Source organism: Lycium ferocissimum, chromosome 7 (genome assembly GCF_029784015.1).
Source record: "Lycium ferocissimum isolate CSIRO_LF1 chromosome 7, AGI_CSIRO_Lferr_CH_V1, whole genome shotgun sequence".
In the NCBI taxonomy this organism is placed as follows: domain Eukaryota; kingdom Viridiplantae; phylum Streptophyta; class Magnoliopsida; order Solanales; family Solanaceae; genus Lycium; species Lycium ferocissimum.
This window is the reverse complement of record NC_081348.1, coordinates 50,106,039-50,123,090: the sequence shown is the minus strand read 5'-3', so window position 1 is coordinate 50,123,090 and position 17,052 is coordinate 50,106,039. Positions and strand designations below refer to the sequence as shown.

The window sequence follows — 17,052 nt, the reverse complement described above, 5'->3', positions numbered from 1 at the left end:
CAAAAGCAGATATGTTCAAGCCAGAACAGGGAGGCTCAAACAAGCTCTTTAGAATATCTAGAATAGGTTCTGAGTGAAAAAATTCAAAATATGCTTTCAATAATACTGACCAGAATACATCTTGACTACTCTGATAGTTTGACCAGAAAATTCTCAAGCATAACTGAAGGAATATTGCAATATAAAGGCATGGAACCAGAAATTAAATCATTTCCAAACAAACCCGCATCTGCACAACCCAGTAAACCAGCAAGCAAGGGAAATACCATTATTATTCGTATCAATTTGTCAAACACAAGTATATTCCAACGTTTCTGGCAAGAAGATCAAGTGCTAGCTTTACTAAACCATTAAGAACCGTAAAAACTAAGTCTTTCAGGCAACATATGTTACATTTCCCCTCAGCAGTAATGAAGTTTATAACTAAATTCTATATCCAATTATGCAATAGTGTCATAAGAAGGAATCCCTACTGTATCATGCCACTAAATGGATACACAAACAATATGCTTACAACTAAGATCAGCATTCTTCTCCTCTTCCCATGTCAAGGAAAAAAAACATTTTTTCGGCATCACAGAGAAGTAGATAACAGAGTACATAAAGCCAGTGATGTTCTATGTATAATATGTTAGTAACCTTAAATATGAAATAAGTATTTTTACATCAGTAAGCGTGATGAGATGAGCTTCAATGAAGCAAGATAATGAAGAATCATAGAGTCGCCCCAACTTTCTTGGATTGAGGCATAATACTGATTGTTATTTGGAAGTCAGTAAGAATGATATAAAGGGTAAACCATATCCCTAGACACACGAAATTCTACAGTTACCAGTTTCAAAAAAAAAAAAAAAAGATACACGGAACAAGGTCAAAGGCGACAGATAACTGTGCGAGCAACGTAAGACAGAAAATTAAGTGTGCCGTTGCTGCATCTCAATAGCAGGGAAACTCTCCCCTGAAAAAGGAAACATTCTTAACTGAGTCCATTAAGCAATAAAACTGTTGCTAAGACAGAACAGAAGTGCATAATAGCATATCTGCATTTCAAGAACAAGGAAATCTTACCAAAAAATTGCGAGTCGACTTTTCAGGACTAACTTTGATATAAGGACCTCTAAATCGACAATAGAAGTGCCAATAAAAAACAAAAATAGTCATGATTTGGCAACTCACTATGGTGTGTTCAAAGAGTCCACTGGGAAGTTTATGGAAACTGATTTTCTTTTCCCCTCGTTTCTGAAAAGGCAGGTGATCAAAAAGTAAATTAAACTTACAAGAAGAGGGTCAAAATGATAATATTTAGAATTTGGAGGCTATTGTAGAAGTTCGTTCAATTTTGGTTTGAATAAAACAAAACCAACAAAAGATCTATTTTTTTTCCGCTTTCTTTTGAAAAATGTTTGTTTGTTCTTCTAGAAAACAATTTTGTCCTAATAAGCAAACGTACGTAATTTCTTCTTTTAGAAATCTATTTTTTACAGGGCCAAAGACTTTAAGAAAATTTGCAAGGAAATAGCCAGATGAGGCGTGCTCACCAAATAGAAAATCCATCCAATTGCACAACCTGTATGGACTTCAAATCTCACCTGCAGAGCGTTAATAAGACCATCTTATATTTAAGCAAAACGGTTTATTTGATAATTGTACTAGTTCAAGGGGATACAGATGTAAAAAAGCATAATTGCAAAGAAATTGAATATAGTCATTCTTTTCTGTTCTGCTCTCATTATTGTAATCTGAGGGCCTTCCTTGGATTTTTCAATACCAAATCTGATTATCATAATTGCAGGCAATTACTGCATTATACATGTTAGCTGGCAACTCTTTTATTTGCTCACTTTTATATATTTGAATTATCATCTTGATACTATTTAACACTCCCTTGCCTTAAGATTTGTTGCTCAAAAAGCCTTGACCACTAGACTAAAGGCCCAAAAATTATGAAGATTCACCAAGTCCAGCTTTCACCCCACCCACTCCACCCCACAAATCCCCACCCCCTTTTCTTTCAATTGAGAATCCAAGACTTCTCTCATTGGAGTTATAGTGTAAATAGTTAAGGGGAAACAGAATAGTTCAAAATAGAATAAAGTTAATGACAACTCTATCATTTTTTTGGGAAAGGTAAAATGGTAACTCTATCATTGTTCATCTATTTCCATGGGAATGACCAGATGTAGGCTCCCGATTTCTTATCTGTTTATGTATATCTTGAGATTCGTCACCTCACTCAGACATTTTAGATTAGAGTGCAAATCGAACTCTATTGGTTAGCAGTAGCACATTCAACCTCATTTAAACAGGAATAATTCTGAACCAGATTCTATGGCTAGAGAAGGGCCATGTTTCCATTGTGGCATCGACCGTAAGTTCTATTGATCGCCTATATCCCACCTTTTATTTTTATCAATAATCTCATGTTTTATAGGATACTTGATTCAGTGATGATTAGAATTTATGTGCCTGATGTTCAGCAAATAAACTTTGAAGACTCACATTGAAATGCTATATTTTCCCTAAATTGCCTATCTGTTAAACATAAAACATGGAGTACTTTAATTCTCTCAATTCTCGATCCAAATGTTAATTGATTTTCAACACAGCAGCCATTAGTCTAACAAGAACTGAGGTCATCTAGGATAACTTGTAGATTCGCTCCCCAATCCTTGGCATCCATGCACATTTAGTCCCCATGTATTTAATCTTTCGACAAAAGTAGTCCTTAAGTTCTAGATGATGTATATTCCGAACTTTATTCTCAACAAAAGTTTTCATAGACAGCTTGACTCAGAATGGCTCGAGAGGTGACAGAATTGAAGTACTCCGTGTTACTTGCCATGTTACTTGCTCCCTCCATGTTACTTACCATTCTGAATCCATCTGTCTATGAACAACTTTTCCTGAGAAAAAAGTTCGGAATATATATCATCTAGAACTTAAGCATCACTTCTGTCAAAAGATTAAATAACTGGGGACTAAATGTGCGTGGATGCCAGGGATTGGGGAGTCAATCTGCAATTTATCCTAGATGACCTCAGTTCTTGTTAGACTTATGGCTGCTGTGTTGAAAATCAATTAACATTTGGCTCGAGAGGTGAGAGAATTAAAGTACTCCATGTTTTATGTTTAACAAATAGGCAATTCAGAGAAATTTGGGTATTTAGTGTTTCATCATGTGAGCCTGGAAGTTTGTTTGTTGAAGACATCAGGCACATATTTCTGAATCAAGTATCCTGTAAAACATAAAATTATTGATAAACATAAAAGGTGGGATATAGGTGGTCAATAAAACTTACGATCGATGCCACAATGGAAACATGGCCCTTCTCTACCCATAGAATCTGGTTCTGAATGATTCTAGTTTAAATCAGGTTGAATGTGTTGCTACTAACCAATAGAGTTGGCCTTGCTCTCTAATCTAAAATGTCCGAGTGAGGTGACGAATCGCAAGATATATATAAACAGATAAGAAATCGGGAGACTACAGCTGGTCATTCCCATGGAAATAGATGAATCATGATAGAGTTGCCATTTTACCTTTCCTAAAAATATGATAGTTGTATAGAGATTCAGCTGGTGCTACATGTCCAAGTTAAGGTGTCCGATTATGTACTATGCCTTTTTTAATCTCTATGTTCTTTGATCACTAATTCACAGAGTTCAGAAGTGACTCTTTAACCACCCAAGGAGAGAAGTTCTCACACAGAAAATGCCACTTGCCATTCATGAATTTTCCAGGCAGATATATTGACAAGGATAGAAGGTCTGAAACAGCAGATGACAATTTGCAGGCTTGGTCCTCCTCTCTAATAAATGTCCCCATACACTCAGTTAATTTGAATGACAGTACAGGTACGTCGGCGATTAAAGGAAGGAAAGTTGACACACTTACGGTCAATATGGAAAACAATCTGAATGAACATATCGTGGAAGATCAGACGCAACAGATTCAAAGGCTTGAACTACAGATGGAAATTATGGGAATCAGTTGCACTTTTCTGACAACTTCTGACGAGGAACTGCGAACGTTATAAAACTACTACTCTCTGACCTGACTGAAGATAGAATAAAGGGAGATGATAAAATCTTAAGAACATATTTGCACCGTACTGCTTCCTTTTCTAAGCCATTCCATCAATAATGTCTTATAAGCTACTTGATTTTATTTTGAAACATTTGTACATTGTTCTTACATCCTGCCTCCGGCACCCAAAACGTGTGCGCATGTGCTGATTACTTTATAAAATAAGTTGTCTTGATTGGATGCACTCTGCTCCTCGTGATTTCCTCTATTGCCTTGGAAAACATTGCTGACTGCTTAGTGTCCAAAGAGCACTGAAAAAAAATAAAAAAAAATAATAAAAAAAAAAAAATTAAAAATCATTTTGTATTTCTTGCCACATGTGCATGTTCTTGGAATCTCACAAATTGTGTGGACGTTACCTCCACGACCTTGGTGCACACTTGTTGTGAGTTCAAATATGCGCTCTGCATAGTTGTACTCCATCCGGTCGTGTTGCTGAGCCTTAAATTTGTTATACTCGAACAATTGTGATAGTTTTGGCATCCATTTTAGACCTTCTGCTGCAAGTCCTTTGGCCTCTTTTGATCTAGTGACGAACGGCTCCACAACCTGCTTAAAAGTCATTCTCACCCTATTGAGTCATAGTCATGATCCCCCAATCTATTGAGTTTGTTACCTATATAAGTAGCCTTTTGCTACTTAATATCTATTTAAAATTCAATGTCGAATAGTAGAAATGTAGCTTGGTCGGTATTTTTTCCAAAGGATTCGAATAGCAGTGGTAATGACAACTCAAATCAAAGCAACTATTCCAGTGATTCCTCAACCGATAACAGTGAATTTGTGCTAGATGATTTCAAGCCCCACCTTTTAATAGAGCGTAATGATGATTTTCGAGAGCTGAAATATTCAGATCCACGTGAATATTATTGTGGTTTACTTCGCAAATGCGCATATCGGTACGCCGAATCACAATGTCATGTTCGTGACTTGAAAAATCTCAACGCTCCAATCCCAACAAGATTTCCATTGAGGATGCCTCAAACTAATCAAGATTCTTGCAAGGTTGCGGTACAAAGGATTAGGAAAGAGAACAACCGAATGCTAGCACGACGTTGTAGATTTTACATGGTCAAGTTGGCTGAAGAACAAGCATCATCAACTGGTAGGGAACTAACATCTACAGAAAGAAGATCTGTCTTAAGAAACCCAAGATATTTATCTGAGGACGATATTGAAGACTTCAATTCTGATGATAATTAAGAATATTATGATTTTAGTTATATGTTTAATTTATGATGATGTTGCTAATTTGAAGAATATTAGTATGTTTAGTTTTGCATTAACTCAAGGGCATGAATTGATGAATTATGATTGTATTTTAAAAAGTTTGGTTTGTTATTAATGAACAAGTTTAAGTATTTTTATATTGTTATGAATGATGCAATTTAATTATTTTGAGATTAGTACGAATGATGCAATTTTGACCAAAAATAACACGCTTAAATCTAAACCCTAAAACATAAATAACTTAAAGCTAATGACAACAAGTTTTCAGACAAAAATGGACTTCGAGCACATTTCAACCATTAAAACGACAATCTGAATTTTTGCATATGTCAAACCCTGAACCATGGCCTGGACGTAACATGGCACTCGGTGCCTTACTGCATGTGATTGAGCGAACCACATGGCTTCTTTGAATCAACCTGGGGTATAAACATGAGCGAAATATAACTTAAACATGATGAGCCTGAATAAACATGAGATGTCATAATAGTAAATAAAATACTTGATTAAAACGTGAATACAGATTGTCATAAATACTGAGCCAAAGATGGCTATACGACTCTGAATATCTGACATAACATGACTGACTAGTCTATGAAACCTCTGACATGAGTCTGACTGCTAAACTGTTTACCGGGACAAGGCCCCCGGCATACCTTTACTGCATAACTGAAATAACATAAATAAGATAAACCCCGAATGAGATGGGGCTCACCAATAGCTGATACGTGTAGAGTCCTAATGAGCTGATCCGTCGTCCTGTAAATCTGCATCGTGAAATGCAAGCCCCGGAAAAAATAAAGGGGACGTCAGTACACTTGAATTGTCTTTGGTATGTAAAGCAACTGAATGAAGTAAAGCATGGCACATGAAATAATAGAACTGAAACTGAAACTGTAAACTGAACATGAACATCATCTGACATGAATATGTATGTATAACATGAGTAAAATATTTTAAGTCTGTAAAAATATATGTGGGACAGCATTAGTATAACCAACATGTAACCACCTGTAAAGATATCTGTGGGAGACCATTAGTATAACCAACATGTGAACACCACGTAACAATGTGGCGTCTGATCTCTGCCCGACTAGCTAAGCTATCATGTACCTTGCCAGGGTGCAAGACATGAACATGAACATGAAAATGAATGGACCAATAACCACAATGGGTAAACATGAAGGTATCGTCCTAACTGGGCAGAGCGACCCTTATCCTATCTTTGGCATACGTTGTTTCAGGCTATCTGAGCCTTCTCGGTAATCTGTGCAACTCTCAAAACATGAACATGGATATAGTTGGCTTAGTAGCCCATGAATTAAATAACTTGCTTGTAAACATTATTCTTGCTTGCATGAAGATAATATATATAATATAACTTGTACGAAAACATGGAGACATGTAGGATTTTCATAAAATAAGCATAATAGTTCATAACTTGTATGTAATAACCCATGGAATGCAAAGTATGGGTTTTTATAGATTACAGACAGATTCTCAATAACCAAAAGGGAATATTAAGAACACAACAACGAATTAACACAATAACGAATTAATCACATGTTATACCCTATTTTAACCGGGGTCAAAATAGTTTACAACATCCGGGTAATTCCGGGGTTATTTAAAGTTAAGGAGTCGCCACCTAATTATTTACGGTGAATTAGGGCACCTAAGGTTAATTAAAGTAATTATCTAAAGTTGATTTTAAAAGTCTGCGAAACTTAAGATTCTAGGTAAGGGTTCAACTAATCTAGAGGGAAGGTATTAGGCATCCTCTAAATTCCATTAAAATGGTTAATCCGACCGGACTTAGGTGAATTAATTAGGCTAAGTGTAAATATAGCGTTATCGAAAAGAAAGTAGCTTATAACATTACTAAAGTCTTAAAGAAAAATATAATAGCGTTGTTTAAAATAAGATTCAAAATATACTATGACTTTAAATAAAAATGCCAATTAAAACAAGACTTATACAAAAGGGTTTAAATAAGATTCAAATAGAATGCCATTTTAAAATAAGATTGAAAAAATGTGCTAAGGTTTAAATAGTATTGCTAAACTTTGAATAATAATGTTGTTCGGAAAATGAGACTTGCAAAATAAATGATTTGCGCAGAAGTTTTCAAAAGAAGAATCTAACCGATTTAACTTGGAATAAAATTATGTTATGTGTAAAAATCTAGACTTAAAGTAGAATGCGAAAGGTGATGAATTTTCTTTCTCTTTCATTATATTAGTTTAAAAATATGCATAATTTGATAAATCTTGAAGAAATGGTTTATAAAAGTCCTTGAATTCGTATTTGTGTATTAATAACGTCTTGAAAATTTAAGATACAACATGATTCTATTAACTCAAAATATATAATTACGCTATTTGTAAATTAGTTATTCCAAATAAATAACATAAATATTAGATGCTATAAATAGTTTTGACATAAAAGAAAAAAATGAAGCTTATGGGATTAATTATTTGTTTCCTTAAAGTAACTACCCTTTATATTAAAACTAAACCCTTTAGTTTCACTAGAATTCGTCTAAGTTAAGAAAATGAAATGAGATAAAGTGTTAGCCATACAAAACAAATCAAAATACACAACAATAAAGTAAAAAGAGAGGGGAAGAAAATTAAATGGATCGGGCCCATTATTCCGTGCCCAACCGCCGCGAGGCTGTTCACGTCGTCGGGCCTAAGCCCAGTAAATTTATATTGCTGCTGCGGCTGTTTGCTGTTATTGGGCTTGGCCCAGAATTTGTTTTTCCATTTTTCTTTGCTATGGATAGGGGCTGGAAAGAGAGGAATGGTATTTTTCGTTGGGCCTTGGCCCAACACCGAATGCGGAAGACGACTCCCTCGGACACGTGTGCCAAGATCGTGCATAAAACAAAAGAAAAAGATTAGTATATGAACAATAAGGCTAAACACGTGAGAATACAAATTCAAGACAACTCCATAGATTATATATATATACTATGTATATTAAGTGCATTTCATGCATACACATTCATAGGGATGTATTAGATATACTAACATGTACGAATTCAAATAAGCACAAATCATCACGGCATTTTAAAACAGTCACGGGATTCGAGACGTACAACGGGATGGGAAATACCAAGAAGGGAATTTAGGTACTGTTTTAGTATATTCTTAATCAACTTCTCAGTACAATAGCAGGTCGTTGGGTCCACTTTAATGCGACAAATAAAGCCAAAACATGGTTTCGGCATAGAAACATGTAACTTCCATTCTCATTTAACTGGAAAGGGATAAAATAGGATCATGATCGGTTTTAATAAAACATGTCGTCAAGTAAAAACAGACTGTCTAACACACTTGAGGCATTCGTAGCATTATTAGCTCATTTGACCAAATTGTCATACTACATTCACTCTAGCAAATAACTACAGAAAGAACCTACCGAATCATGATTTTTAGTTTAGGGAAAGACAACCAAAAACATCAACAGAACAAAATGAACTACCTAAGGATAGAATCTGAAAAATGAACAGAAAAGGGGAAAATTATTCAGCACCAAATACAAACAGCGACCTAAGTACGACACCAACCAAAACCATGACCTAGAAGCAGAACTAAGTACTAAAAGCCATAGCAGGGAAACGAAAATGCTATAAACTACATCAACAAGAACTTAGAGAAGAAAAGGAGAGAGAATAGGTGAGCATCACATGACAAGATAAAACAGCCACTGATCAAAAGGAGGGGTCAACCACTGTACACTATCATTAATTTTCTTAATAACATGTTAATGATATGTAGTATAAGGTTCAGATTTCAAACCCAAGACATACCTTCAGTCCCAAAAAGAGGCAATTTAAAAGATTCTAGGGCAAAAAGCATATTTGAAAGACAGTCTTTCAATTAAACTTCAACAAAGTCAGCTTATCAAAATAGCATGTTAAATAAAAACCGATTCTCAACATGTGGACACAAACGCACTTGTTGGTATTTTGTTTACCATGTTACAGGTCACTATACCAAACTATTACTTCGATGGGCATTTAAACACAACAGAAGGGACTGAATTAAATGTCATGATTTAATGCTATATTAGGGCCTGTTTGGTACGAACATATGCAGTAGCAGACTCTAAATCATAGAAGAGCAAATAATCAATGCTCACCACTAACGTTCGTATTAGCTTAACCAAAAGCGGAAAACTTAAACTTACAGATGAAAGACAATTATGGAAATGGTTCAATGCTGATCTGTTTTAACCACACAATATATCTAAGATATACACCACGGTATATATATCAGTTGCATATCGGATGTATGTCCTCTTCTTACATTGATAACCCACCGTATATCTTATGTATATTCAGCTTGAAATAGATTCTAAATCCTGGAAATTCAGTTTAACCAACCAAACTAGAGTACACGTCTTTCAAATTCATTATAATAAATATTAATCTATCCTAACAGCTACCAAACATCAGACGAATAACACGACGACAAAGAAACCACATAACAATAAAATAAACAGAAAGAGCTAAAGTTTCAACTAAAACAGAAACTAAAGGTTGAAAGCGTAAGTGTATCGAAGTTTACCTTGTTTGTGTGCAATGAACTGGGCGTCGAGGCCTCGAATCTAACTCTTTCGTTACGAATGGATTCTGAACCCGAACCAAATGAGTTTTATAACGGCTAAAGTTCACTAGAATCAAAGAAAGCAAGTTTTGGGAAAATGATAGTGTATTTCGGGTTAGGTGACGGCTTTTCCTTGTTGAACCACTAGGGTTCCAAAGCGTAAGTATTTATAGGTACAGGTTAGGGTTCTTAGAGCGGTAAAACGGAATCAAAATCTTGGTCAACAAATTGGTTTGAAATTTGAACGTTGTGGAATAGGAGGAACTTCACGTGAGTTGATTCGGTATTTCTGAAAATGGTTCGACTATTCTTTTTTTTTGAAGATTTGTTGTATCTTGGGACGAAAATAAGAAACCCTTTTCCATTTCGGACAAAACTTGCGCGGAATAGGAAGGACAGGGGCTGTTCGCGGCTAAAGTTGTTCCGATTTTTGCTGGAAATGGAGGAGAGAGAAGAGAGAAGACGACGAGAAAGAAGAGAGAGCGTAGGGAGAGAAAGAGACGAAAAAGAGAGAAGAGAGAGGAAACGATAGAGGCGGCGTTAAGGTTGAAGATTAGGCTTCAACCGGTTTTAAGACACAAATGGGCCGGGTCAGACGAATTTTGGTTGGGCTGGATCAGAAAAAAAAAAAAAATTAAGCGGGTAGTGGGTAGTGGGCTGCTTAAAATAAATGTGAATTGGTTAAAAATGTTGATCTTCTCCCCTCTATTTTAATTATTCTTGGGCTTTTGACCTAATATCTAGTACAATATATATTATGCGAAGGCGAATAGTAATTAGCATATGGAAAGTAAAGGATTTAATCAAGTAAAATTTTGACGAATACAAATCCTAAAGTGAAACGATGACGAACCATTTAAAATTTGTAATAAAGTAATACTATTAATGTTGATATTAGAATAGTGAAAATGAAAGTAATAATATTAATAGCAGTAGAAATAGTAGCGAAATAAAATATTTAGATTTAATTAATTTAAAAGCCCGAGGAAATAAATTGGAATAAGGGAGGGACAAAATTGGGTGTCAACATCACACACATGGTATATCATAGTAAATGAATTTAGAGTTATCATGAACATGGCTAAAACCCTAGTTTTGGTGAACTCTTGTATAATCATGGAGGAACGTGGTGTGGGGAAGAACAAAGATATTTCCACACGTAGATAGAAACTCTACATACCTGATAATACTCCAAACTCGTAGTAAAGGTCCGAACTTTGAAGAAGAATCCCAAAGCCTTAATCTTGAATTCCTTAAACGGGTTTTCTTGAAAACCCTAGGTTAAGAATGATGAATTTTTGTTTAGGAATCATGGGTACACATTAGAATTGACTTGGAATGCGTAGAATAAGCTTATCTTGATGTGTTTCAATGGAAGGAGGAGAAGACTTCCTCCTAGGTCTTGAAGAATGTAAAAAGCGGGACATAAAATTGATCCCACGTATTTATAGTTTATGGCCGAGGCAAGTGAAGTACGGCCACCATGTATGGCCCGTACATTCGCCGCCGTACTTGGATTTCAATTTCCAGTGAACATCAGTATTCGACGGGGGAAGTACGACTTGCGTGGTACGTCCCATACTTTATCGTACGGGCTAGAAGTACAGCCCGTACATCATCTCCAACTTCTATTATTTTCAACGTACATCTCCAACTTCGTTATTTTCATCAATGCACGTCCCTCACATCATGTATCGCCCGTACAAAATGTCGCAACACGTACTTTTACTGTGACAGAGCAAATTTCGAATCCCAACATTCCCATTTTGGTTACTAAGTCCTGAATCATGAACGTAGCCTAGTCTAAAGGTATGAGGTGTTATAGCGTATCCTTGATGTATTGAGCCTACCTTATTAATCTCACAAAAATAAGTCGAGTTTTATATAAAATATTGAAGTTCTGGAATCCCAAAGCATGATTAATCTATGGCTAAAGTACATAAAAAAGTGTGAAAAGTAAAACAAAGAGAGTTTAACAAAAACAAAAGGCGGGAGGGGGGGAGGAGGGGGGGAGCTCCTTTAACGCAGTAAAATAATGTGTTAAAGGTACTTTTGTACCGCTTTTTTTTTTCTTCTGGGTATTTGATTCAAGTCTTTTTTTTTTTTTGAGTCATTTTGGTTCCAGAATCAATGATAAGAACCAATTGGAAATAAAGAAATTAGGATTAGAAACTTACCCCCAAGATTAGATTGGCAAAACCTCTTTGCAATCCCTCCAAAACGAGCTCAAGAACTTGGAAATATGGAAAATGAAGAAGACTTCGGATTTTGGGATTTTTATCACTAGAGCTACAGTGCCTCATTTGCGATCGCGATCTGGGACCACGCAATCACGAAGGCTAAATGACAACCCGACCCAAAGACCCATCGCGATCACGAGACCATGGCCCGCGATCGCGAAACACCACAACTGACCCACTCAAACACGCGCCTCCTCGCGATCGCGGGTCCTCTCCACGCGATCGCTAAGAAGGATGTCAGCAACTGCTGAAACCAAAAAATCTGGTTTTTGACTCCAACACCCCAAAATCCCGAGACTCATCCGAAACGTCTCAAATACAAACCAAATATGCAAACTGACTATAAAAGACGCTACGAACTCACCCGTGCCCTCAAAATTCCCAACTCAGGTCATCTTGCCCCGGTCAACCTCAAAGTCAAGTTTCCAACCAAAGACCCTAAGCGCCCCTGAGTGCCTGGGGAACCGAACCAATCACCCCCACCAAGTTATAAACAACTCTCCAAACCTCATGGAATCAACGGAATTCCCAAAAATGTTTGTTTACCTAGAAGTCAACTATTCGTCAATGTTTTTTCGCTTTCAGCCACTAATTCCCTCAAAACTAATCTGAATCGCCCAGGGAACCGTACTACCCATCTCTACGAGTCAAGCATGTTCTAACTGGGTTAAGGGAAGGGTAAACAGGGGTAAAAGGGTCAAAATGCCTTAACGACCAAACGAGTCATTACAATATAACTACTTGAAATTACTCCCTCCGTCTCAAATTATCTGTCGCTTTTTTTTTTTTTTTTTTTAAGACATCCCTTAAAAAATATTAATTAAGAGGGGTATTTTACCAACTCTACTCCTATTTATGTCTAAGTTGGAGTAATATCTCTCAATTAAATGTTTTCTATATTTATGTGCATATCCATAAATGACAAACTTTTACAAATGGTAAAATTAGAAAAAATAACTAATTGTGCCTTGAAAATCTAAAACCACAAATAATTTGAGACAATTATTTTTAGTAATCACGAAAAATAATTTAAGACATTTAGGAGCAAGTGTAATTAGACAAAGATCCGCATCCTTTAAGGCAATAACACTTGAATAAGAAAGTTATGCAAAACAAGTTTGTCCAAAATAACAGGAAATTCTAGGTAACATGGTAAAATTAGCTCAACTCACGCCACATAGTTATTAACACTATTTATGAGGCCAAATGATCGTAGTTTTTAGTTATAAATATTGAGAGAACCTTTATATGAAAATATCTGATGAACATAGTGTTCTGCAAAAATCATCAGGTTTGACTACTAGGTTTTAGAGAGTCAACCTAGTTAAATCATCACTAAAAGGCAGAGGCTGAGCCAAAACATCTGTGTTAACCTGCATTTGAAGACAGATAAGTTTACCATTTAGTCATTATAAGTTTCAAACATACTCAACTAGCCAATAACAAGTATGATGGCAGAGTGAGTGTGAACCTTATAAGTAGTAATACCAATAATGCACTACTTAGAACAAGTTTGACATATGAACTGAAACATCTCAAGTCGCTAGTGCAAATCAATGAATAATGTTTTTCACTAGATTAAGCTGATTGAATCCAGATTTAATTTTGCAAAAGATGGGAACAGTGAAAAAACAACCAACATAAGCTTACCGCAACGCACAGAGTGTCGACTTCTACAACCTATACATCCATGTACATGGGACAAAGGACTTCCTCCTGTTTCATATATACTGAAAATTCCGTGCCTAATACACATTCCAGTAAACCAGCAAGCAAGGGAAATACCATTATTATTCGTGTCAATTTATCAAACACATCATATCTAGTATATTCCAACGTTTCTGGCAAGAAGATTAAGTGCTAGCTTTACTAAACCATTAAGAACCGTAAAAACTGTCTCTTAGGCACCATATGTTAGATTTCCCCTCAGCAGTAATGAAGTTTATAACCAAATTCTATATCCAATTATGCAAAAGTTTCATAAGAAGTAAACCCTACAGTATCATGCCACTAAATGGATACATGAAGAATATGCACACAACTAAGATCAACATTCTTCTCCTCTTCCCATGTCAAAAATAAAAGCACATTTTTTGGGTATCACAGTGAAGTAGATAACAGAGTACATAAAGCCAGTAATATTCTATATATTATGCATGTAAAATATGTCAGTAATCTTAAATATGAAATAAGTATTTTTACATCAGTAAGCATGACGAGATGAGCTTAAATGAAGCAAGATGATGAGGATTCATAGAGTCGCCCCAACTTGCTTGGATTAAGGCATAGTGGTTGTTGTTATTTGGAAATCAGTAAGCATGATATAAAGGAAAAATCATATCCTTAGATACATGAAACTCTATCAATGGCGACAAAAGAAATTCGCAAGGAAGGTAAGATAGAAAAAATAAGTGTGTCGTTGCTGCATCTCAATAGCAGGGAAACTCTCGCCTGAAAAAGGAAACATTCATAACTAAGTCCATTAAGCAGTAAAATGGTTGCTAAGATAGAATTGCGTAATAGCATATCTCCATTTCAAGAACAAGGAAAAATTGTGAGTCGACTTTTCAGGACTAACTTTGAGATAAGGACCTCTTAAATTGACAATAGTAGTGCCAAGAAAAAAAAATGAGAAAACTCATGATTTGGCAACTCACTAAGGTGTGTTTAAACGGTCTATTGGGAAGTTTTTGGAAACTGCTTTCTTATTCCTTTCTTTCTGGAAAAGAAGGTGATCAAAAAGTAAATTAAACTTACAAGAAGAGGGTCAAAATGATAATATTTAGAATCTGGGGGCTATCTTAGAAGTTGGTACAATTTTGGTTTGAGTAAAACAAAACCAACAAAAGGTTTTTTTTTTTTTTTTTTTGAAACTGGTAACTGTACAAAAGATTGTTTTTTTTTTTTTTTTGAAAAATGTTTGTTTGTTCTTCTAGAAATTTTTTTGTCCTAGTAAGCGAACGAACTTAATTTCTTCTTTTAGATATCTTTTTTTCACAGGGCCAAAGACTTTAAGAAAATTTGCAAGGAAATAGCCAGCTCTATGATAATATTTATATATTCTCAATTTAAATCACGAGATGAGGCGTGATCACCAAATAGGAAATCCATCCAATTTCACCACCTGTATGGACTTCAACTCTCACCTGCAGAGAGTTAATGAGACCATCTTATATTTAAGCAAAACGGTTTATTTGATTATTGTACTAGTGCAAGGGAATACAAATTCTTTTCTGATCTGCTCTCAGTAGTGTAATCTGAGGGCCTTCCTTGGATTTTTCAATACTAAATCTGATTCCCACAACTGCAGGCAATTACTGCATTATACATGTTATTTGGCAACTCTATTATTTGCTCACTCTTACATATTTGAATTATCATTTTGAAACTATTTAACACTCCCTTGCCTTAAGATTTGTTGCTTAAAAAGCCTTGACCACTAGACTAAATGCCTAAAATTACGAAGATTCACCAAATCCAGCTTTAACCCCACCCACTCCACCCACCAAATCCCCACCCCCTTTTCTTTCGATAGAGAATCTAACACTTCTCTCATTGGAGCTATAGCGTAAATAGTTGAGAAATTACAGTAATCAAATTTGGGGAGCTGTCATAAGAGGAAACAGAACAGTTCAGAATAGATTAACGTTAATGGCAACTCGATCATTTTTATAGGGAAGGTAAAATGGAAACTCTATCATGATCCATCTATTTCTATGGGAATGACCAGTTGTAGTCTACCGATTTCTTATCTGTTTATATATATCTTGCGATTCGTTTAGATTAGAGAGCAAATCAAACTCTATTGGTTAGCAGCAGCACATTCAACCTGATTCAAACAGATCATTCAGAACCAGATTCTATGGGTAGAGAAGGGCCATGTTCCCATTGTGGCATCAATCGTAAGTTCTATTGACCACCTATATCTCACCCTTTTATGTTTAACAATAATATCATGTTTTACAGGATACTTGGTTCAGTGATGATTAGAATTTATGTGCCTGATGTTCAGCAAATAAACTTTGAAGACTCACATTATGAAGCTACTAAATACCCAAATTTCCCGAAACTGCCTATACGTTAAACATAAAACATGGAGTACTTCAATTGACTCACCTCTCGAGCCAAATGTTAATTGATTTTCAACACTGCATCCATTAGTCTAACAAGAACTGAGGTCATCTCGGATAAATTGCAGATTCGCTCCCCAATCCCTAGCATCCATGCACATTTAGCCCCCATTATTTGATCTTTTGACAAAGTGGTCCCTAAGTTCTAGATGATGTATACTCCGAACTTTTTTCTCAGCAAAAGTTGTTGATAGACAGCTGGATTCAGAATGGCAAGTAATATGGAGGGTGTAAAGAAATGGATCTTGGGACTAACTCGACCCCAAAACCTAGCTCATGGAGGAAGGATTGCCCAAGTTAAGAGTCCAAACACCCATCCCACATTGTGGGATGGGTGTTTGGACTCCTTATATGGACTTGGGCAACCTCTCCTCCTGAGTTAGTTTTTGAGGTTGAGTTAGGCCCGAGATCAATTTCTTTACAGAGGGGAAAAGGTCCTGAATGCACGCATATTCTCAATTTTAAGTCGAGATAAAACTTCCTTCACACAGTTGTCCCGAGAGTCCACACTTTCTAGAAACTTAAAGACCATAAAAATAGAAGTTAATATTTGCTCAGCGAGTTCTCCAGTAACTCCTTAAAATTATCACGCAATTAAATGTGGTTTGCCAAAAGGTTAACTATTTTGCATGGTTCCTTAACATATCAAGCAAATCCTTTTCAATCTTTCCACCATCAAGCTAAATTTTAACTATTTTGTATGGTTCTTTAACATGGTGATGAAAATGTGAGTACAAAAACAGTTGACA

At 35.8% G+C, this 17,052-nt stretch overlaps 1 protein-coding gene across 7 annotated transcripts in view; it reads right to left on the bottom strand.

The window, feature by feature from the left end:
* Positions 1 to 283: 283 nt before the first annotated feature.
* LOC132065561 (uncharacterized) overlaps positions 284 to 17,052 on the bottom strand; it is a 33,042-nt gene continuing 16,273 nt past the window's right edge. For 4 of the 7 annotated variants that reach the window (XR_009416755.1, XM_059459003.1, XM_059459001.1 and 1 more), the window contains exons 3-4: positions 15,269 to 15,319; positions 14,336 to 14,624 (exon numbers count right to left, since the gene is read on the bottom strand). Coding sequence is in view for 6 of the 7 variants with exons in the window: in XM_059459001.1 (XP_059314984.1) it covers positions 14,517 to 14,624; positions 15,269 to 15,319 (159 nt within the window). In the remaining variant the exon portion in view is untranslated. Of the gene's footprint in view, positions 537 to 13,226; positions 13,547 to 14,335; positions 14,625 to 15,268; positions 15,320 to 17,052 lie in introns of those variants that run through there. The other 3 variants (XM_059459005.1, XM_059459002.1, XM_059459004.1) reach the window with 2 other exon arrangements.